Here is a 24,291-nt window from a genome sequence, read left to right on the forward strand (position 1 = left end):
TGTTCTTGAGTCCTGAGAAGATGAAAATATTCATTGCTGTTGTCCCGAACACAGCATAATCATCTAGAATTTATGCTTCTTGCTTGTATCAAATTAATTGTGCATGGAGTGAGGAGGGTCGAGAGAAATATCTCATAGCAATGGATTTCACCATGTCATCACACAATTGCATAAACTAAAACTATATTCCTCGTTCTCTTCTTTTTCATCTCGGCAAAGTCCACACAGCTCCTGCCTCCACTATAATACAGAATGCAGTGCACAGATATGGTGCGGCATTGCATATTAGCTAATTTTCAGGCTTGTCAGCATGGTTTGGAGAGGGATGGTGTGCACGGCATTTACATTGAAATGGCTATGCAAACCAACATATGATGAGACTACTGCCTTGGGATTATCCCATAGCTTTGAAGTCCTCCTCTGGTGCAGTGGTTAGTTCTGCCTAAACACTTAAGTCATGTGGTAAAACTCAGGAATTATTATTGGAAGTCTACCCTTTTAATGGATAGTGAAAACTCTACATTCTAGGAAATAGTGAAAGACTTTAGAAAATCTTCGGAAGGGTTTAATGAAGCCTTGCTCATCATGATTGCCACTGTTATCCGAATTTGGGCCATAGCACAGAACCTCCTAAAGTGCTCCTGAAGTGTGTTGAGCAACTTGGGATTTTTTGTGTGTGTGTTTGTGTGTGTGTGTGTGTGTTTGGTACCTTATAATGCATTTTGTAGCATCTACATAATAAAGGAACTGCATTATAAGGCCCTTCTAGGATTCAACACAGTGGCTATGGTGCTGACCAATTGAGCAAAACCTTTGAAACCCTCTGTCAACTTTATTAATTATTATCAGAGTTATTATTATCACTCTCTTTCCATGAATTAACGTATTTCTTTTAGTTATACTCAACTTATGTCTCAATTGAAGACTTAGGCTCAGTGCGATGGAGCCAGTGGTGATTCAATGCATCTCTGGAGCACTGTTACTAAAGACGATGATGAACAATTTCTTCACACAGTTCATAAGTTTTAATTTGTAGGGCAAAGAACTCATTCTTCTGGCTTAATAACAGCTTTGTAACATTAAAGGGATAAGAAGGTTTTATAAGCATGCACTGTGTGCTTCTGCAGTACCAGTATACAGATCTGGCATAAAAGGTATAATTTGTTATTGCTTCCGTCTGTGAAGGGGTCTCAAAAAATTGTAATCAGTACTCTTCCAAGAGGACAAGACAAGCGAAGTTAAGGAACAACCATGTCTATCATAGTTTTTAGTATTTTGGTCCCAGGGAGCAGAGGCTCTACATTCAAACATTCAAGTCCTCCAAACTGAATTACAAAATGACCGCCCACCTAATGACACATATAGAGCGTTTTCTGATCTTCGTTTTCTGATCTTCGTTTTCTGATCTTCGTTTTCTGATGTGGCAATGCTATAGTTAAGGTTTGGTTAGGCACAAAACAGCTTGGTTATGAAAAGCCCATGGTAGATGTACTTTGTTAAGGTTAGAAAACCATCTGGGTATGGGTTAAAATTACATCTAAATTAAGGTTAGGGGACCTTTGTCGTTATGGTAAAAAATAATAATGATGTGGTCAAAGTTAAGGAACAATCATGCTTAAAAGAAAGCCATGTTGACGGGCCACTGGAGATAGGATACGAATAGCGCACTCATGTGTTCATGTCTGATGTTTTGTTGACTCATTCATCCACCTTGACCATGTCTCTCTGTGGACTTTGTCACTCTATTATAACGTTACCTGACCTCCTTATTTGCTCCCAACGTCATACTTACTAAGGCCACCATAAGGCTTTGTCACTTAAACCTAAACATATGTTGTTTTGGGGCATTTCCTGACATGAGTCTCATACCACAGAATGTTCTCCATATTCCTCTCGGGCTTACTGAAAAAGCAATGAGTTTGAGGTTCAAACTATTCAGATTTGCTATGTGTCTTTGAAACTGTCATGACTGCTGTGACCACCTCAGAAACTTACACTATATTGAGCTAAGACTGTACACAGGTCAATACACATGCCACATGTGACAGTCATGCTAAGACAAAGTAAAGCCAGTGCCACAACAGCAGCTCCTCATAATAAGAATGACCCAAGTCATCATAAAGGATTGGTTAGTGTTGAAATAAAAGAGGGCAAATAGAAGACTGTGCCACATTCATAAGCCCAGAAAAAGGGAGGGGTTGACAGTAAACCCTGTAAATCCATTTGGTTTTTCAGACATGGAAGGAGAACGGAACTGACAATAGCTTGAGGGGCCAGTGCTCCATGGAGTGAATACCAGAGCGGAGGAGAGGAAAAATAAATAAAGAATGTGTCACCTAGTGGGAGGAGGCACCGAGGCAGGATCTGTCAGAACTCTGCTGCTGTCTGCAGATTAGATCTGGGGCTATTTAAAGAGGGAGAGCACGCCAAAGCCCCCGACGCCAGTGTCCACACTGCACCCGCCGCCACTCTGACATCATTGGCAGCCATCACCTTGTGACAAAATAACATGAAGCATAAATGATGGCTACAAAGGGGGTGGGGAGGGAGGCATTTTCCTCTGCCGTGACTGGCCTGATCACGTTGCACGTTCTCTATATCCGTTCTCTGCATGAAAGTCAAGGTCACACGACAGGGAATTTGCCTGATGATGTCAGAGATGCAGTTATACCTACGGTACACATTTATAAGGGTTATTGCTGGCCTATAAATACAACTCTATAACCATGAGGTTGGACATACAAGCTGCCATCAGAATAATCACTGTTTCCCATCAGGATCAAAGTAGCACGAGCCAGCCTGATTGATTTGGTGTGCGTATCTATTGCGTGTGTATGACAGTGTGTTTTTATTTGAGAGGGGAAAAAAGAGCTTGTGATTGATGCATGTGTTTGTGTGGGTGTATGAGTATCTGGCAGAAGATATGAGATTGGCTGTGTGTATGGCAGTGTGTGTGCATACTATAGTTTTGTGGGTGCCGATTGTGGGTGTACATTCTTGCGTGAGCGCATGTTTGTTCGTGTTTTCTGTCCTCCCACAGTAGATTGATTAGATAGAACGCTGTTGGCGAGGCCCCGCTGTTTGGTCACATCAGTCTGACTGTCTGTGATGTTTCTCTTCTCAAATAAAGCAACATGAGCCCCGTGATGTTTGCCTCCCAAACATGAGCCAAGGATGATGAAGCTATGTGCAGTACCAAACGGCAAGGCCTCATTTACTCCGTGATACCTTCTCCCTTCCCCGCTCCCTCTCGTTCTTGCACTCCTGTCTCGCTCTCTTCCTCCAGGCTGCAGCAGACTGACTCTCTGCTACAGACTGAGTCATTCTAAGCCAGTCAGTTATCTCTCCATCCAGCCCTCAGATTTCACCACTCCTTTTGTTGTCATCAATCAAAGCCCAGCTGCCAGTGAGAAAGAAGAAACCCTGAAAGGTGTCAAAACAGTGGGCAACTAAGGACTTGCACTTGTAGGTTGGTGCCGCATTTACGCATGGACAAAGAATCCATGGATTATTAATGAAGCCCCTTTTCAAATGTTTCCAGGAACCTTGTAGAATAGAATGTGAAAAGCAAGGAGCTTGCATCAGAAGGTGCATTGGTGTACACTGTTTATTGCATCATGCAGACTTGCAAACAGGCACTAGAGTAGGTTTGGACGAGGCGATTTGCTGGCAGGCTGAGCGTATAGGGGAGAAGGTCACGGAGAATTGCAGGTGAAGACAAAGAAATGAGGGAGGCTCAGTCACAGAGATCCTCACAAATGTTCCCCACAGATGGCTCAACAAAGTGTCCATACTATACCTCTACCTGCTAATTACATGCTGCGCCTGACTTCACACTTTCTCTTCCCTACCAATGCCAACTTTATTGAAAAGACGAATGTGCTTTACATGGAACAATACATCTCCATTCTTCACTCCTTCCAATTTGTGTCAACAGCACAGTACAATGGGCCCACTGTTTATGGACTGGCAATTTAAAGCGTGAAAGCAAGAGATGAAGTGAGAGGAGAAAAGGATAGAAAATTGCCTCTCCTGTCCTTCACCTTAACTATACATTGCTTATTTGTCTGTGGTAATTGGCCCTTTTAATGTTCATGGAGAATGCAGGTAGAGAACCCCACAGCATTATATGTTTTTTCTAACAAGACAGCTGAGCAGAATGTAGCAGACGGAAGAAAATCTTATGGATGATGCATCTTACAATGGACTATATTACTGGTTGGCCACCATGTACATTTACATCTACTGTATGTAAGCTTGACAGTCCAGATTCATGTATTCTGGAGTTGCACTTACTTTCCCGTCACTGGTCAGATATCGGACAACTGGCCTTAGTTAAATGCAAATGAACTGAGTTAACCATGATTTTTGTGTTTTGTTTTGTGATTGTGCATATTTATCTTGTGGTATGCCTTCAACAGCTATCAGCCATCAACTACAACCTTTTCTTCTACAGTGGGTACAAGAATGATCAAAAATGAGTCCAGAAAGTAGTAGAAAAATATTAATAGTGCACTAAAATACTGCCCTAGTTAAACACAATTTTTTTTTCTCTCACTTTGGTGAGATTTGTTTACCAGGCTCTTCTTGCCGGAAGGGCTTGTGTGAGTGAGGTAGCGCTTTTCCACACACCACCATGTTTCCCTGCCAACTCTGCAACCTATAATTATCAAGACACACACACACACACACACACACACACACACACACACACACACACACACACACACACACACACACACACACACACACACACACACACACACACACACACACACACACACACACACACACACACACACACACACACACACACACACACACAAATTAGAACGGAAATCAAGAGAATTGTTGGGAGGAAAATATGTTGTGGTATTGCTCTGAGGGGAACATATATGTATGCAGATTTCAGAAACGTAATCAATATGTTTTTGAACTTATGAGTAATATTTCAATATGTAATTAAAGGAGCTGATCCATGCACATTGACTAATTGTTCTTGCTATGAGATGGCTGATGAAATCCATCCAAAAAAGGAGAGAGAAAGAGAGAGGCTGTGGCAGCTTCTTAATGGGGAGCCGAGCCAGCACATCTGGATTTTGATGACTAATTTCACATTCAAAGGCTGTATTTTACGTTGGAATTTTGTCAAAGTTCATTCTTGCTCAGCAAGGACAAAACCCTTGGATTGAGCCTAAATGGAGAGAGGATATGTTAAATGTACAATAAATATGGGAGAATGTGTTTGGATGCAAAGAGAACATCTATTAGTGAGGCAGTACTTTGCAGTGCTTCCTTATGTAAGTTTAATTATATGTGACATTTTAGCACCGCAATAAAAGCATTACATTGCTGTGAGTTCTTATAGCATTCAAAATATAGTCAGTGTGGACCTTATCAAAATGCAGCAAATGCCTGACAAGCTTGCAAGTGCACGTTCTGTGCTAGGGCTCTCACTATCATTCCCTCGCTGGGGATTGCTTGTTCAATAACATAATACCGATGATCAGAATTCAGCCTACTCCCCTCAGAGATGAGACACTAATTGCTTTATTGATAACTCCGATAGCCCACTGGTGGTGGATGGCTGACATCCAACATCATAACAAATTCTGCTTGTATCATCCTGGAATACAAAAGATTAGATCACGCCCAATACACTCACCATCTGCCCCCACCAGTTACCGAAGTAAGTTTTTACCTCACACTTAGGTGGCTTCATTCTGTTTCATAGCTAATCTCACTACTTACTCTCAGTACAGCCAAGCTAAAAATAGGCGAAGAGTTCAGATAATGACAAAGAAGGTCATTGCCAGCCTCGCTATCTCCGCAAGGTCTGGCAAGGAGCCGACTGATTGTTCATTTCTATTGTTAGGGACGGCAGACTGTTAGGAAGACGTTATCCACACATTACAGGAAGATGTGTTGACATCTGTCACCATGATGATTGATTGCCTGAAGGAGATTCTTCAGTTTGCTTGATTTTGGTTGCTGTTTTACAAGATGCAATGTGTGGGTGGGTGGACAGGAGAGCGTCTATAAATAGAGAAGCTGGTGATAGTGAGGGAGTGATGGAGGCAGGTATGTGTGGCAGCCAGATGGTGCCTTGTGGGGAATGTCTCCCAGTGATTTTGTTTGCAAATAGGTCTCTGTAAAGTCGCCGGCTCCTCTCCTCCAACTTGCCTGCTGTTATAGGAAGAGCTTTAGGAACTGCCATATCTGATAAAGGTGCTGCAGACTCAAAGATGTCCTGCCGCTTGCCGGAGAGAGAGTGAAAGTGACGCACTGTGACAGGTTTTGTCACTCTCTGAGGCGACCGCCCTACAGATTGTCACAGATAGAAATGGTAGAACCCTGGAAGCAATGACAAATTGTTTTGAGAAAAAGAAGTAGGAGAGCGACTCATGCCAATATCTGTGGCCTACTTCAGCAAGGAGGGGAGCGTGCCATCACTCAAGATCTTCATCATTTACATTTCCCAGAACTATATGTGTAGGTGTCATGACCCTTCGCAAACGGGGTTCTCTCTGCAGATCGAAATAACGTTAGATTGGTAAGATGTTTGTAATATAGGTGATCACTGAGAAAAATTATGCTCTAAATTAAATTACCTAAATGTACTTTAATGTACCCCATGGTTGTCTGATTTCGTATATATGATAAGCTAAAATGTTCTGTTACCTTCCATCTTCATAATCTTTATAACCTTTAGTGTTTTCACTTTGACCTGGTAGTGCATGGTTACAGTGCATATGTACGTGTGCTAGGGCTGCCCCCAGAAGACGATACAAGTCATCAGTTGAGAAGGCCCCAAGTCGACTCACATTTTGTCTTTTTAGCTGCATCATTGTACACAGAGCAATGCAGGAGCAACAGCGTAGCAGGCTGTTAACTTTACAAACAGAGTCAAAATGACTACAAAATTAACCTATGGTGAAAGTAGAGAAAGACACTAGAAAAAAAAAGGGCAGGGTGACGCCGAAAAGTATGACTTAGCTGCACCGACACTCTCAGCTCCGGTGCTGAATGTCAATGAAGTCAGCTGAACTACTTTTGTGTCAGACGCTGGTACAACCTCTTTTATTGCCACTTTCAGACACCCAGCAGGAGAGACACTCTTTAGTGCACTAGGATTTTATAATCAAACTATGACCAGGACGCACACTTTTACATGCAAATCTGACGTTTTTTACATCACAGATGAACTAAACTGACACTTACTGGGCAGACAAGTTGAGTCTGCATTGGGAGTCAACTCTGAACGTCATGATTCAGGCACAGCCCTAATGTGCACATGAACAGTTCTATTATAATAAAAATAGAGGAAGTCAAGATTCTCTTTATGTCATCAAGAGAGCAATCCTTGATCTGCTCTACTGAGTGAGTGCAAGTACGACATTGTGAACACAGTAACAGAAGCCAGGGTGATTTCACGGAGAAATGGGCACATTTTCTGGTTCGTAACTGCTAGCACCACACCAGATAAAGCTTATTCGGGTGTAAAAGCTCAAACAAACATTTCACGAGTACACAAATTCAATCTCCAATTATTTTTTTAATAGAGCAGCTACAGGTTCCTCTTGTTCTCCCATCTGTAGCTCATCATATTAATTTTTTTTTTTTTTAAGGATCCGAAATGTACTGTAGGCTATATTTACTGAATGATGTATGTCTTCATGAGGCCTGAATATCATTATTTTTTGTTTGATTGTTAGAAAGCAAGTGCAACTTAAAAAGTCAATAATGCCTTTGGATAAATGGGACCCTATCACAGTGTATCAGTTACCGTGGTAAGGTAAAATAGACTGCTTAGTTTAAACAGCTCCCTCCTCCAGACAGTGAGTCACAGTCACAGGCCTGAGGGCGAAAATGCTTTGTTGATGAGGTCAGAGGAGATTTGTTCGAGCTAACGTGGCCACAAGTAAGTGCTTAGTGCAACAGCAGTGTGAAAATAGGTATCTAAGAATAAATATTGACTATCAAACCTTAGATGTGTGCATGACCTACAGCAAGAGTAGTAAACCATGCCAGGTTCCACTCTTGTTACCCAAATGCAGGGTTAGGCCTCTCTAGACTCGTGATCAACACATGATTAAATAGGGGACTTACAGAATCTCAGGGTTTGTTGTGACACAGAGATAACAGGTTAGTGTCACCATCAGTAAAGAAGGAGGAGATGTGCTGATAGAAATGTTTTTCTTGGTGCAAACTGTAGTAGCTGCCTTACTAACAGATGGGAATTTTCTGAATGTCACAATGTATTATGCAACCTTGCTTCTGACCAGTTTCATCTCTTCTTATCGTCTTTCAGCAGGATAATGCACCATGTGACTAATGTATCATTTCAAGATAGCTATCTAGTAGCTATAGACAAATTCCTGAGGTCTACCACCACCACCATAAGCAGCAAGAGAAGTTTAAAATAAAAATAAACTGCATGACTGTTGTTTTTTTTGTCTCAATGTTTTCACTTCAGCATGGTACATTCGGCTGTTTGGTGGGTAATGATATATGGGTTCACACAATAAAAGAAAATGGGAGCACACTCCCATTAAGATAAGCGCTGCAGGCCAAGGAAACCTAGAAATGCCAGTGGCATATTGATTGCATGCCCTGTGTTAATAGTAGGGTTAGCTGCTGCTCTCTCAGCTTGGACATTTCATCCAAAGTTCTGGCCCGACAACAATGAGCAGCAATGAAAACTAACCCAAAGTTTTAACCAAATGAAAAATGGTACAAGAACTGAAAAGCTGTATTGAAACGCACAATAGGGCAAAGCTGATAGTGGAGAGTTGTTTTAGACCTTTGATTTCTATATTTTGGTACAATCATTTCTTTACAAAAGACAGACGGTTAGGTGGTTGACATTATGGGAGATGTGGTATTATGACAACTGGTCATTGGGAATCATTTTAACTGGCTAGCTTTAAACATCACCAAATTGTAGTATACCATAAAAATCCACAAGCAGCAATGCAATGCATGAAAGCATGCTAATACATACAGAAATAACAAAACGAGCCCCTGAGCCCCAAGCACATCTGTTGGTTTCCTGTCTGGTATAGGCAAGAACAGTTTTTTTTATTTTTTTTTATTTTTTCACAAGGGCAGTTCATTTGCATTTTAGTGCAGGATTTACACTTCCCGTTGTTGACATGTTGTTGATGGATGTGTCTTACAGCATCAGGGCATATGAGTGTGTGTGAACAAGTACAGATGCTACACAGTAAACCAGTGCAGTTGTTGAAAAGTTACGGCCAGGCACAGCAGATTCATGGCTGACGTTTGGATGAAAGGAGGGACATGCTCACATAATTCATAATAGGCTAATACATTATTGTCTATGGAACACAGCTGCAGTAACATCCAATGGTGTGTAAATGGTTGTATTTCTACTACAGTACATTGCCAACACCGATCTCCAAATTATTAGAACATTCTACATACTCATTCATTCACATATTTTGGTACACAATGCTGAGACTGGACTCACCAGGAAACCAACAGTATTGGTTGTTCAAATGCTTAAAACAACCTCCGTCCATGTTTACCTGACAGGTGACCTTTTGATGTTATGGGAGTTCTCGCTCAAGTAGCGTCAAGTTGTTATACCACCACAAAAAGGCTCAGGAAGGAGGAAGGAGAGGGTAGTTGAGAAAGTACATAATGTAAGACCATTTGTTACATTCAGTCTCCTATCAACGGTCAGTGTTGGGTTCTAACCATGAACGGCAACCCTCCACTACCTGAAAGGTCCAAAAGATGTGACATGCCTTGCTGTTCACTGTTTAATTTCCTAATATGGTATCAGAGCTGTATTATTAATTAATAATTTTACTGCTAAAGCAAAATGGAACATCCTACTGCTGTTCCGTGATTGCAATTATTACTACCTGATGTCCTTATCAAAATGATGTCTGGCTGTGCTGCAAACAGATACACCAGTTGTTCCGCTGTTGTATACTTGACAAAGTAGCTTCTAAAGTAGTGTTTGCTATAGTATTTCATCTCACTTGCTGTTACCACTGTAACCTTGGGTTGCCAAATTAACTGTAGCCTTAAGGATTTAGGCACAATGTTCAACCATGTACTTATAGCTGCCTAAACCCTGTCAAACCTAAGTGGTGGCAGATCAAAAAGCATTGAGACATCTTTAAAATTGTCACATTGGCACTGAAAATTGTGTTGTGTAGGAGGACTTCGCAAAACTTAGTTCTTTTTATGCCTTTCAAAAACCAAAAATTATTTGACTCTGTATTTACTGATTGAAGGTTACTATTTTCTTCAGTACAATCAGAGTTCTCTAGCAGTTAACACCTTGCAACTATAAAAACTGCAGCTTAAGACCACTTCTGCCCTACACAGCAATGGTGGTTACTGCTTGCTTAAGACAAACAGTGACAGTATGTGAAGCTGACACTGAACTCGACACAAATTATGTCAATAATAAACCATCTTCAATGTTATACACACATAGAGCAACAAAACAACCTCTTAATTTACTAAGTGTCCGCAGCAACTGTGACTTGTTGACATAAGTGACAGCAATGTCAACAACTGAAAACAGTCTGGCAGGTGTCATGGATGATACCTGAGTGATTAACTATGCTGCATGACAGAGTTGTCCAGTTTTACACATCCACACATCCACACATCTGGTTCTCTACGGACAGACTGTATATTCACATCTCCTTTTTTCTTCACCGCCAACAGAGCTGATAGATCCAACTGCAGAATCTTGTCGGAAAACGGTAAAAACACGTTCAGAAATATGTTTAGAAATGTAACCGTGGTGTGTTATTTCAGATTTTTTTTTTTTTGGGCGTAAATCCATTTACACCACTGGAATTGTGAAATAAAACCCAGTACTGCTGCACGGAAACTGCCATTAGGTAATATCATCTGTCCCCAGCCCAAGAAGACAGTGATAGGAGCCATAACAGGAATTTGGAAGGAAGGATTTTTAATTATGGAAAAAGTGCAGGTGATAGCTTTTGCATGGTAACTCCAGATATTTCTCACACAACCATTAAATGAACTCTGTCTTGTTGGCTGAAGGTAGTGGATACTGCAAAATATTTTGCTGAGTGGGGATGTTTGCAGTTTCATCCTCACTTATGATAAAGGTATTAATGGTTGAGTGTGACTGTATATCAGTAATAATGTAACTGTGAGTGAGGTGCAAATCAACCCTGATGTTGTAAAGAAGTTTTATTGTAGGCTATATTTTTCAAAGATATAAATATGTTCCTCATAGTTACAAAAGTGGAACAAAGCTGACAATGAGATCCTAAAAAGCCGCGCAAGTTAAAATGTGAAAATAAGTTTGGACAAAGATTATTTTTCTGCCAATCAGTCTTTGGCCTGCTGCCTGGCCACTCCTTCATCCATCTGTCCCCTCCATTCATCTTTCATCTTTCTTATGTTCCTGCTTTGAATAACTTATAACTGAAATGGAGGTGTATATCAAGTGATTGTTAGAAGAAGTGACTGTAGATGCCTGTTTGAGTTAGACTGACATAAGGACATAAATGTAAATCTTAGTGTTTGTGCCTGTCTGCAGTTAAATGTGAGAGACGTCTACATTTTTGCCAGTATTTCCACCATATATCATCTCAATGAAGCCTAAAATACTGGCTTAAAATTGGCATGTTCTAAACAAAATGTCTTTCAAAAAAACAAAAAGGTTTCAAAGTGCACCTTATTTTCTTTTCGGTTTCTATCATTGTCTGTCAATACTAACCAAATTCTTATTTCAACTGTAAATTGATTGACTATTCAAACTACCACTATTGCTACCAGTGGTGTACTTGGCAATGGGCATACTGAGACAAACCCTAGTGGGCTGCTGCATCAGTGGGTCGGTGCAAACATTAAGTTTTTAGCAGCCTTCCAGCCCTGTCTGTCTGTTTATCGGCCCTCCCCCCAGGGCTGGTCCGGGGCAGAATTTCTTTTACACCCCTGATTGTTATACTACTGCTGCTTTCATAGGTCAGTAGCTCTCCACAACAATACAGTCAACTTTAACTACATGCTTCAGTATACACAGTATCTGATGTAAACAGAGTTTGACAACCCAGACAATTTGTTTATATTAAGCTGTGATATTTTTATGTATTAACGTGTTTACAGCAGTTCTTAGTGCCTGTTCTAATTGTAAGAATTATGCGAGGTATTGTTGTTGTAATAAATCAACTTTAATATATATAGAGTATTATTTGTAATCAGTCAAGTAATCAAAATGGGATAGCCATGTAGGTACTGTGCTCGGCATCTTTTTTTCTCCTTTTTTTTCCCAGGGTAGACTTGCTTGTGCTTATCTGCTTACTGCTTTGGCCTGTAGACAAACTGGCAGTGTGAAGTGTCAGGGTGAGGGATTTACTGCAGGATTGGGCTGAGCCGGTTCCTGTAGCGTTGTATTCTCCTCTGCCAGAGTGATTCTCCCCTTTTTCCAGTATGGGTTAACTACGTATATTCTCCAACCCGCCACACACACATAAACAGGCGCACATTTGCTGTGCTCTGACAAACTGCAATCACTTTAGACCTTCGACAGAAAGACACCATGTTGTTAATGAAAACTCTACTGAGTCATTAAAATGGGTCAGCGTGGCCTGGCTGTACGCACATGCACACCTTTTCTTTCCTCGCATGTGGCCAGTGTGACCTGAGAGAACTCCTAGGCCTAATCCGAGTGCTATCTCTGGGAAGCAGACAGACTGAGGAGCCCCGTAGCGTGGCACTAGCATCTTTTTCTGGTCATTACCGGCGCTAGGCCTCTCAACACGGATAGAAGCAATGAAGGAGAACCTCAATAAATGATCAGTGTGCTCTGCCAGCACCAACGCATACTGCATCTGCTGCCTCCGTGTTGCTGGAAGACAGAGTTCCCATCTTGCTCCCTCACTGATTGTACAACCCATAACCTCTTCAGCATAATAGTATGAACCTTCCAAATTTGCCATATAGCAGGTGGATCAGTCTGCCCAGTCTAATGACCTAAATTTGGCTAAGGAAGTGGTTGATTTCCCAGGCTTCAAGGACCACAGAAGCCCACCTCTTCTAAAGCCCCAAAGGGATAAATGAGGCCCATTTTGCGGTGAAGTTTGTAATGATGCTTTTGATTAGTGAGTTGTCAGGAGGTATTGGCCCTACGCTCATCACAGCGTTGTTTAGCACTTTAAGGCCTCCATAAAGATGAGTGTTTTTTGAGAAAAGATGAAAAAGCAGGGGGCATGTGCCTAATGAAGTCTCAGGCTTATAGCCCCTCTCATGACAGGATAATTACACCAAATGCTTCCAGCTAACACTTCAAAGGACACTTCATCCCTGTGCCAACACCACGCAACACATCTCACCAATCAAGATGGCCTGACCTAAATCAGGTCCCCCTTGGCTTGTCTGTAATGTCCCCCGCCCACAGACCCACTGGACCTACGCAGAGTCAACCGCATCGGAATCACAACCAAACTCGAGTAATTGACGAGTACAATAAGCATACAGGCATTTGTCTTTTTGCCGAAACAGTCCAACAGTATCTAAAAGTATGTCACATGTAGTGCTAATGAAGAGAGGAAACACAGTTGTAAGGTGTGTGCTAAAATTTGGAAACATGTTAACAGATGTCATCTGAGTCTCACCATCAGTTGCACACTTTCCCACAGTTCACAAACTTTGTGTCTTTGTGTGTGTTTGTAAATGGGATTTTGAAGCAGAGCTGTGAAAATGTGCAGCTATATTAAAGCAATGGTACACACAAGATCTATCTTTATTTTAGCAGGGAGCGAGTATGAAACACTCAAGCTGGTAATGTGGCTGTAAGTAAGTTTGTGTTTGCTCTGAGAAGGCTGTGGTCAGGTTGAAACCACAGGTGTTAAATGGGTTCCAGTGAAGTTTTCACAGCAGGAAGAAAGCATCAAAATGCCAAGGGAAAATTCTGAATTGACACATAGAGCATAATTAATTACTCTGCAGCCCATCCATGCACTCAGCATGTTCTAAACACTCATATTTTTCACAAAACACGTCTGAATACTCTGCTTCTGTCTCACGCTTCATACTCAACCTTGTAGAGATTACAAGCAGGCATGTGCTGTGCCCCGTCAGTCAAAACACCTACCTCCTGCTTCACAAATCTGCCCTGAGCTTTCATGTAATGTGACCCAAGCTTTCAAGCTACCAGCGCTATGCAGACATTCTGCATGTTGCTCACATACAGCTGGGTAATATTAAGTATGTAACAAGAAATTCAAAATACTCTATGGTGAATAAGATGTCTGGAAGAGATTGCACACGTTTATGAATCACTGGACGATTTTTCTAGTGAATCCAGTAAATATGTTCCTCCAGGGCCAAGTCGGGGATGATAAATTAGCTTCTGGGGGATAAGATAAACCATATCAGCACAATGTGAGTGGCTTGGATGCTCCCCTCTTCACGTCTTGAGGAGAATTAAATTGAGGGTAAATCAGCATGGGGTACAGAGTAAGAAGGAACTGCAAAACCGCAGGAGCTAACTGCATTAAAACAATATTTGCGAACGTTTTACTTACGAAGCCAGCATGCCATGCTATTGTGATAATTACTGAGACTTCCTAAATGGCATAAACCGCTTCCAGCGCTGGAAATGCTGCACAGGGACAGGCTGGAAATCTATTGTGACATGTTGAGAAAGAAATAACACTTAGATGTGTTTGAATGGCTCCACTGAACACATTTGAGTTTTTCCCGTGAAAACAGCAAAGCCATGCTAGACGCTGGATGCTGCATAATTAACAAACAAGCACTGCAAACTTCTCTCAGTCTAGTCTGAAAATGACTCCAGGAAGAACGGGTGGCACACGAACAGATGGAGAGAGGCCACTTGAACACAGTGTAATGAAGCGATCCACAGAAAATTCACTCATACAGCGGGTATTTCAAATGAACCCAGTGAGGGTGTTATGTCTCATTTATTTTGGTAACTCACACCTGATGTATTTTATACATATGTACAGAGCTGTTTTTATTCGCCGATAAATACTAGACTATGTAAGACGGCACAAAAACATGATATTGGCATCATTAGAAACATGTGAAAGATGCACTTTTACATCATTTACGTGACAGCGAACTGAAATCTTCTTGTACAGAAAGCCATCAGTGCACATCAAAACAAGCTATTCCTTTTAAACATCTGTTTAAGGATCAACAGAGTGATTAGAACATGTGGTAAGTATTCCCCTCCTCATCAGAGGCAATTTTACATCCAAATTTTCACATTTGCTGATTTTGACCTCAGCCTGTGTTTTTCTTTTTTTTTTATAAGTATTTTTTTCGGCTTTTATTGCCTTTATTTGATAGGACAGCTGGGGGGCAGAGAGAGAGGGGATGACACGCAGCAAAGGGCCGCAAGTCAGATTCGAACCCTGGGCCACTGCAGCAAGGACTCAGCCTCGGTACATGGGTCGCCAGCTCTACCCACTGAGCTAACCGGGCATCCAGCCTGTGTTTTTCATCATTACATTAAACATTAGTAGTGGAATAACTTATTCCAGTGCTAATGTTTGAGTACATTTTCAATTAGCATTAACAGAGGACAGGCGCTCACTTGGGGGAAAAGAAACAGGTTCCCACTCACGATAAATAAATCATGATACCAGGTGGAGCTGAATATTGGAGAGAAGGACTCTTGTAATGATAGTGGACAGTACGGAATCTATTTCTCACATCAGCACTCAACCAGAGAAAAGAGTTTTTACATTACTGACCATCACTCTGTGTTAGATTATCCTTGCCTGTCTTTTCCATCATTGTGCCTTTCTGTCACAGACAAGGCTCCAAGTGCCCTCTTTCACTCTGACCCTCAATTACCCAGCACAATCATCTCAGACAGGTGTTGAGGTACAGTAATAAACCCTTGCCTGATGCTGCCGAGGCAGCCTCTCTTTTAAAGCACCTCTGAGAGCTCTGAAATGACTGAACTCGGTGTTGATCAGGTGCTGTGACCACAGTTGACTCGTGGCTGCCGGCTGATAGTGTGCAGTGAAAAAGAGAGAAAAAAAAGTTTTACAATACTACTTATTGCTCTGTATAGACTATAAACAAGATCAGATGTGCTCAGTGTTGGCTAGGCAATCCTGCCTAAAAAAAATAATGTTTGCTATAATTTGTGTGCTAATCATTCACACACAGAATCATAGATATTGTTATATTCATCATTATAGTTTTTAGTAGTTTCCACTAGACACCATTTACAGTAAAGAAAGTAAGTTAAGTTGTCAGCGGAGGCATTGAGAGAAAATTAAAGACTAAAGATAAACTCAAATCCCCAGCACTCGTATCCACACTTATACTATACATTACTGCTTAACTGTGTTGCAAATGGAGTCTTTTCAGTCACAAGGATATGCCATCGCTGCATCATAAAAATTGTAGAGTGATAGTGTCATAAAGTCCATGGGGGATACACATCCTAACTCCAGAGGTTTATCACAGCATCAAGCTGCATATCCAGATTTATAAGAAAACAAAACAAAGAAGATGTCAAAAGCACTTAGCTATATTTACTATTAACTAGCATTTAATTAACAGACCTACATTTCAGGCATTGTAAGGTACCTTAACAGTTGTTTGGAGGATATCAGTCAGTTTAATCATGTAACTCTGTATTGTCCACCTAATCAGCCAGAATTATTTGACTCATGTGCACAAGACCATTAAGTGTTTGTACAGTAAACATGAGCTGGTTATTGCATAGGAAACTGGCATTGAACTCTGTTCACTCACACAATGTTTGGTACATTATCTACTTTAAAAATGACCTGTTATTTCATAGTTTGGTATCTTCTTCAGCGATGTACAGATATGATTGTGTTCCACTTTCATTGTAAAGTCACATTATTACTTTTGCCTTCTATCTTTGATTTTCAGAATTCATTTTCTATTTTAAACACATTGTGCGCATTGTTAATGACTGGTTCCTGATGTGTTCATTCATCCTTTGTGCTAAAGCAATCTGCTCCTTCAATTCACTCCATAGCTCCTTCATCACACATTCTCTGACTGGAAGAAAAAGCAGGGACTAGTGTTCATTGTTGCTGCATAGAGCATGTGCTGCATTGTGACCTAGAAAGATTCAGCAGAACCCTTCGAGCTGAGACACTTATCAAGCTAAATTAGCCTACATACCGCAGGCAGGGGTCAGGCTAACTAGCGGTGGAAGCTGGCACAGCTTACCGTTAACACTTGGGAATGCATTTTAAAATGGAAAATAAGCAGGGTCATGATCCACTGCAGAGAAACAGCAACATTCAGGTGATTTTGAACCAGAAACTTTATTTTTACAGCACCGTTAAGCTTTCCTTTAACATATCACAGCAGAGTGTTTGTGTTTGAACAGTTTGAAATACAAATCTAAATGAGACTTATTTAAAATGACTATCTGCTTATTGCAATAACCTCTAACCAACAACTGTATTGGTGTCATTGCAAGCTTGTGAAATACATTTGACAGATAATTTCTTAACTCTGTGATTAAATTAAGTCCCTTGCTCAAGTTGTGTAACCAAGTAAACAAAGCTATTCAGCCTCCTCTGGGTCTGAGAAACGTTGTACATTAACAACTCCATGAGTAAAAAGTCGGCAAATCACACAGCAAACACGTTGAGTAATTCAAGGATTAGAGGATTCATACAGCCCAATTCCCTCCGGGCAGTCTGCCAAGAGAGAAGCACGGTCCAGGTACTCATGAGGTGTACGATGCCACAACTGGCAAATCTGCAGTGAAGCTCATTGACAGACGAGCCAATGCCATGCATGCAGACATGTACAGCCAGATTCAAATGCAGGCGGTGTGACTTCACAGCTATAAAATACCTCTAAGAAAAAGGATTCAGCAGTTATATAAAATGCAGCAGTGAGGATAATGGCAGCATCTAATCACCCATTACACTCTACTTCTGTTGAATTTGTGGCTGAATGTAAGTCAGTGTTCTTATTTTTGATTCAAGGATTTGGTAAGCAAATTTATGTGAGATTCAAATCATCATATTGAGATATTTGCGCAAGATGCTCAAGCTCATGGATGTCCCTTGCCCTGTTTGCAGTGGAGATCACCTGAGCTTTCAGTGAGCATCAGCACAATGTCAGTATTTCGTCCCTTTATGCATTTGCATCCTTCGACTCATCATTTATTCTTTTAAAGTTGGCTGGATAGTGAAGAAGGATTTTAATTCTACATGCAGAGGTAAGATTTTGAGCTGTTGATACAACCGTACTCATTTGTAGTCGTATGAGCCAGAAAGAAGCAAAAACACTGAAAATAATTATAGAGGCAGGAAAAAAGGGATCATGTTCCACAAATCTCAGGGTAAAAATACACTTTCTCTGCTATTCAGCTGCAATTATGTTGCAAACTCACATGCGCAAAACTTTTTGGAGTTCAAACCACTAGGCTTAATTGCTGAATGGTTCAGGGAAATGTATCATTTACATGCTGCGTGAATGCTGAGTGTTTTCATTTTACAATAGGTTGTTGTTGAGAGCAGAACATGCTGATTGAAGGTGCTAAAATGTCAAGTATAGAGGGCCTGGATTTTAGGTGTTGTCAGCAAACCAGTGTGATTTCAGCTGAAGTGCTTTCTATTCATCAAACACTTAACGCTGTGGCGGTTGATGACAGAAGCATGGAGATTAATTTTGAGGTAATAATGAATTAAATGCTTTCAGGTGATACATTTCCATGCAGTATAGGTGAGATTTTGAGTTTATTTTGTTTGACGTGGACAATACAAAAGCACTGGAAAATTAAAATACATCAGTGCACAAACTTTAAAAGCACTGGGTTAAGTGTTTGTATTGTAAAGCTGTATGTTTGTGTAGGTTCATCTCGTTCTTCCCGGTAGCTACAATACAACATCAAGGCCAAATGAATCAGCCACAGGACTTGGGATGTACCACTTCCTCCAGAGGAGGCTTCTTCAGTTCTTCTCGCTTTCTTTAATGCCACAAACTTATTCCAGTTGATATTTAATTTTGTCTTGACGTAGAATAAAGCTAATTTACATCACCTGTCCACAGGAGGCCTTGGCGTAAATAAAAACAATTTTAAAAACCACGAACAAACAATTAAGGATTTATGAATGGAAAGTAGTGTAATGGCAAGCTGTAAAGGCAAACACAGATCTATCAGCAGCTGTGAATAAATCTTAGCTTTTGTTAAACCTGCCTGTTGGGGGTAAATCAGTGGGATGTGAAGCATCTGGAAATTTCATGCAATGTAGTTTCAGGTAATTTCATAGTTCATAGTAATGTGAGTTTAAAATGTTGTACTTTTGGTTAAGTTTCTTCCACACTTTTGTGAACTTTTGTCATGAGAGTGAGTCCATTTATTTTTATTTATATTATATATAAGTCTATGTATGTGTAAAAGTTAGATCATGAACATTTTGCACTTATAATGCTTCTAACAGTACCAAAATATGAGTTATAATCAACCCCCTGTGTACATGAAAGGGACCTAGTGGAGATGTCTCATCAACAAACAAAAGTTATGTTTACATTCAGTGTTACTCACCAAAACACACTGTGTGCATCCTTGAGGTCTAACAAACATGTTGAGTTTACATCCATGTTTAGCAGCTTGCAGTCTTTTTATTCTCTGCCTTTGCTGGTGCATTGCAGCATATTTTGGCATATTGCCGCCACCTGTTGATCAGTGGACTAGTGTGCTACCATTCATAGGACTGTATAGCCCTTCATAAGATAAACAAAACAGGGACCCACTCATCGATGAACAGCTCCATCGCACTACAAGAGGTCTAAGACTCCACAGGGAATCCTTAAGCAATGCAGTGGTGTTGAGAAGAGAGACTAAAAGTCTGCAGCCACACTCGCGGCTCTGTGTGGCTGTGCTTTGAGCTAATTGCTAATATCAGCATGCTAACGAGCTCACAATGACAAAGCCAACATGCTGATGTTTCACAGGTGTAATGTTTACCCTGTTCGCCATCCTAGTTAAGTGGATTTTCTAATTGGCACTAAACACAAAATGAGTACGAGGGTAAAAAAAACAGTCAAGGGATCACCAAAGTCAGTTATCCTCTGGGCAACATGGCAATCCATCCACAGATTTTTGAGATGTTCAGTCTGGACCAAAGAGGTGGACCAACCATACAGCCACGTGTGGCTAAAAATGAATACATATGAGAATATTTGGATCTAAATCAAATATTTTTCTATGGCGCTGAGGCCTCAGATTTCCTTCCCTACAATATCTGACCAGTTCCTTGTCTCGTGCTCTCTCTTTTCTATTTCAGGTGGTGGGTCAGATCGATAAACTAACATCCGACTTTGACTTTGACCTGGAGCCAGATGACTGGACGGTGGCCACAGCCAGCAGCACGTCCAGCAGTGAGCGGGGTCTGGGAGAGGCCTTCAGGCTGGACTTCCTCAATGCAGATGTGCTTTCTGATAGCTGGGAGTTCTGCAGCTATCTGGAGGCGGCTGGCGCTGCCGCCGCCCGCAGGCCTGGTGAGCAACCAGGAGATCCACGAGTGGAGCTGGGCCGCGGGACCATCCCCACCCAGACACAGACCCCTACCCCGCCCCCCACCACTGCCTCGGTCTATTCCCAGATGAACGGGGGGCTGCCCATCCCTAATGGGCCCCGCATTATTACTCCAGATTCATCCAGCGAGGAGGCCAGCAGCTCCACGCACAGCCACAAGACTTCCCGTACCTCTGGCACAAGAGAAAGAGTCCGCTTCAGTGACAAAATTCTGTACCATGCGTTATGCTGTGACGATGACGAGGAGGAGGAGGAGCAAGAGGAATTACAGGAGGACAAGAGTGGCTGTGCTACACCGGATAGCGATAGTGAACCCAGTCTCCTGACAAGCTCAGTCACCCCCAAACGTTCTTCCTCTGAGCACTCACTCCTCCATAACTGTCTGGACCCTTCGTATGTCTCCTCGCCAATGAAAGGGACGACGGGAGCTCACACACTACCCAGGAAAGGTCTCTTAAACCCTGGCTGCCGCAAAAAACTGTTACGAAATAGCAGCACACAAACTGTCTCTGATAAGAGCACCCAAACTGTACTGCCCTATATTCCAACCAAACAGAAAACAAAGGACCACTGAGAAAGCCCTAAGTTTATCATAAATTTCATGAAGAGGACTGTGCATTATTTAATATTAAATACATAGCTCATAGATTAATACACAAATAAATTAATTACTAAATAAATAAATGATATATGGGAAATCACTCGACTACCTAAAGTTATTCTGAGGCTCAGGGAAAACAAGATGAAATGAAGCAAAGCAGATCATTAAGATGAAAGATACTGGTGGACCAAAAGGTTAGTGCCTGTTCTACTGTTAAAAGAAACACTGAATGGATTCCGTATTTGTAGTCATTTCAAACAATGACATAGATTATAAAAGCAATCATTTTTACTCGAACATTTGAAGTGTTCAAAATTGGAAGTATGAAGAGGCCCTTTCCCCTCATGTCATACAATAGTCACAAAAAAAGAGAAAAGAAAATGCTTGTTCCTATAATGTGGATACAAAACGCTGCACATTCTGTACTCTGAATCTGTATAAACATTGTCTTTTTTATGTTCCAGTTATTTCAAATGTCAAGGGGATTGTTGCTTTCAGCAGGGTAATGTATCTAGATGCACATGTCAAGCCTCTTCCTCTCTTTGATGTCAACAAACAACTTTGAGCGTGGAGCCAGAAAACAACACTATTTACCTGCCCTTGATTTTCTAAATCATGTCAGTGTGATCCCTTCTTGGTCTGCTGCAAAAGCTGAAAGAGTGGCAGGCAGGGAAAAAATATATATATAAAATAATTTGAGAATGTGCGGTCCACTAAAGTGACATTTCCAATTTTTTTTTCTCTTCGTCCATGCCTGTGACGTCATTAGACCTAGGATCCCAGCTAAAAAGCAGTCTACAAAAAAGTGCTAAAGGTTTTGTCTCTCCATTCAGTCGCCCAGTGGGGAATTGAACTCGGTAGAGCAGCATTTTATTCACAGGACTAACGCCAATAGCCATTCCTGATCAATATGTTAGAGGGAGGTTGCAGCGAGAGGTCTCTCTGCTGAGCCTGCATGCCACTCTCCTGGGATCTGTGAACAAAAACTCACAGTCAGACCTATTTACTTACACTGAGTGGAACAAAAATTAGAACTGTGGCCCTAAAGAACTGACATTTCAAAAGATGTGCGTCCAGGAGTGAGAGCTGGTGGTGGAAAGAGAGAGTGTTCATGTTCAAAGATTTTTTTTTACAGAGCAATAATCTACCCCGGGGAACGGCTTTGTGAGCCTGCTCCCCTGGTCCCTTCACCCGTACTTTCCTAATGTTGTGTTTTCCAGTTTAAAAAAAAAAAAGAGAAAAAAAAGAAAGTAAAATGTCATAGTCTTAAAGAGGAAAATCCTTGCTGACTCCTGTGAAGCTAACCTTTGTGCCTCTGATCACCTAATGTGGACTTTACCTTCCACAGTAGGCAGAGATGGTCATAGAATCTTATTTATTCACATACTGTAGAAAGAAACTTTACTTACTCCATTACTTCATATATTCAATGCTTCCATGTAAAATATATATATATATATATATACAGTACATGCGAGCATGCTATCTTGTCTTTACCTCCAAATCACAGGCTTTTTGTTGTTGAAACTACTTCTTATGTGATTGTTTTTCCTTTTAGTGGAATCAACAAGTCAATTTATCATTAACATATTTTACTAAATTCATGTAAATTAGACAGTTTTAGTCTGCAGGAATGTTCTCCATCTACAACTGGTCAAAGCAATATATTGGAATCAACAAACAAACTAGACTAATAAAGTCAAAATGAAAATCTCATTCTACTGTAAGCCAGATAAATCTCCTTGCGATGCACATAGTAGTGAGGATTTTACAATTTTGGCAAATTCTCAAAAGCAATAATTGTAAATGTGGCTCAAAATAACCATGGACCCTATTCAACAAATTTCATACTAATTCTGTTGATAATTACCTAAGTCATTTTCCAGAGCCTGGTAGTGATTTTCTGCTTTGATGATGGCTTGGGATGCATATAGTCTTCGACAACTGGTCACTGCAACACTGAGGACCATTAGGTGCTCTGGAGAAACACATCCATAACAGCCCACCTCTTTTGTTTTTGTTTGTGTGTTCAAGTATAACAGTTATTGCATAGTCCGCTGCTTAAGGGAATTACAGCTGTGCTGTTTAGGCAGCATCAAGCCTCAAGAGCCCAATATAAGGGAAGCAGAGTGAGCACTTTTACACCAGGCAGCTTGGTGGAAGACGCACAAGCATCAATTAGCCGGAAGCTGATGTGCTATACATGCATATACCAGAAGTAATTTGGTGATTTTTTTTCCTCCGGTTTTATAACGTTTTCATTTCGTCTTGCTCTGGCTCAGTTAATCCCAAGTACCTGTGAAGAAAGAGCCACAGAAAAGAGATCAATGGCTCACTCCCCAAAGCACTGGCTGCCATTTCCCTGCTAGATTGGGGACCAACAGGTCATCACAGCCATTAGCATAAACAAACAAAGCTATGCCGCCACACAGGCAAAGCATCAATTACAGGAAAACAAACTAAGCCCTTATTGTGATGCCTATACACCCGCCAGACATTATAATGTGAGGGGGATTTTTTTCCCCCTCTCGTTTCCAGTCTAAAGATTTTATAAGTCATATCTGCGATGAAATCACCTCTTCAAATATAGAGCTGTTTGGCACTGGCGCAGAATACATTATCATTGGGGACAGATTTGAGATATTTGGACAAAACATTAGCAACGTCTCTTTTGCCAACAGGCTCATTATTCATCTCTAATAGGGCAGAGCTTTGTCCTCAGTTCTCTGTAGGACAAGGATGGGAGGCATCCAAAGGTTATGAAAACCTGAGCACACCGATGCCAAATCATCTGCCTACCAGGAAGATCATTTTGTGATGCCACTGAATACAAAACAGATGTGTGTTTGTGTACGTGTGCATATGTGAGTGTCTCTTGTCTGTATGTTCACTGCCTTTGTGCCTGCACACTGTGTCAGGAGATAAGTGATATTTTCTGAATTATATATTGCCTCATGTCTAATTTCATATTTCACTGTCACATTAATTAACGGAGATCAATACAAATAGACGCAGCACATCCCCCTGGAAGTAATTTGGCCAGACTTGTCCATAAGACAAGATTAAACAAAATCTCTTTGAGAAGGCGGCGAAGTAAGTCATGCCATCTGTGTTTTGACATCAGCAGTGGGCATGTATTAGT

At 41.1% G+C, this 24,291-nt stretch overlaps 1 protein-coding gene across 2 annotated transcripts in view; it reads left to right on the forward strand.

Annotated features, from left to right (window-relative positions):
• insyn1 (inhibitory synaptic factor 1) overlaps positions 1-22,865 on the forward strand; it is a 46,892-nt gene extending 24,027 nt beyond the window's left edge. For both annotated transcript variants that reach the window (XM_051379763.1, XM_051379765.1), the window contains exon 3: positions 20,298-22,865. In XM_051379763.1, the coding sequence (XP_051235723.1) occupies positions 20,298-21,122 (825 nt within the window). In that variant the 3' untranslated portion in view covers positions 21,123-22,865. The remainder of the gene's footprint in view (positions 1-20,297) is intronic.
• Positions 22,866-24,291: the final 1,426 nt, after the last annotated feature.

Source organism: Dicentrarchus labrax, unplaced genomic scaffold, assembly GCF_905237075.1.
Source record: "Dicentrarchus labrax unplaced genomic scaffold, dlabrax2021, whole genome shotgun sequence".
NCBI lineage: Eukaryota > Metazoa > Chordata > Actinopteri > Moronidae > Dicentrarchus > Dicentrarchus labrax.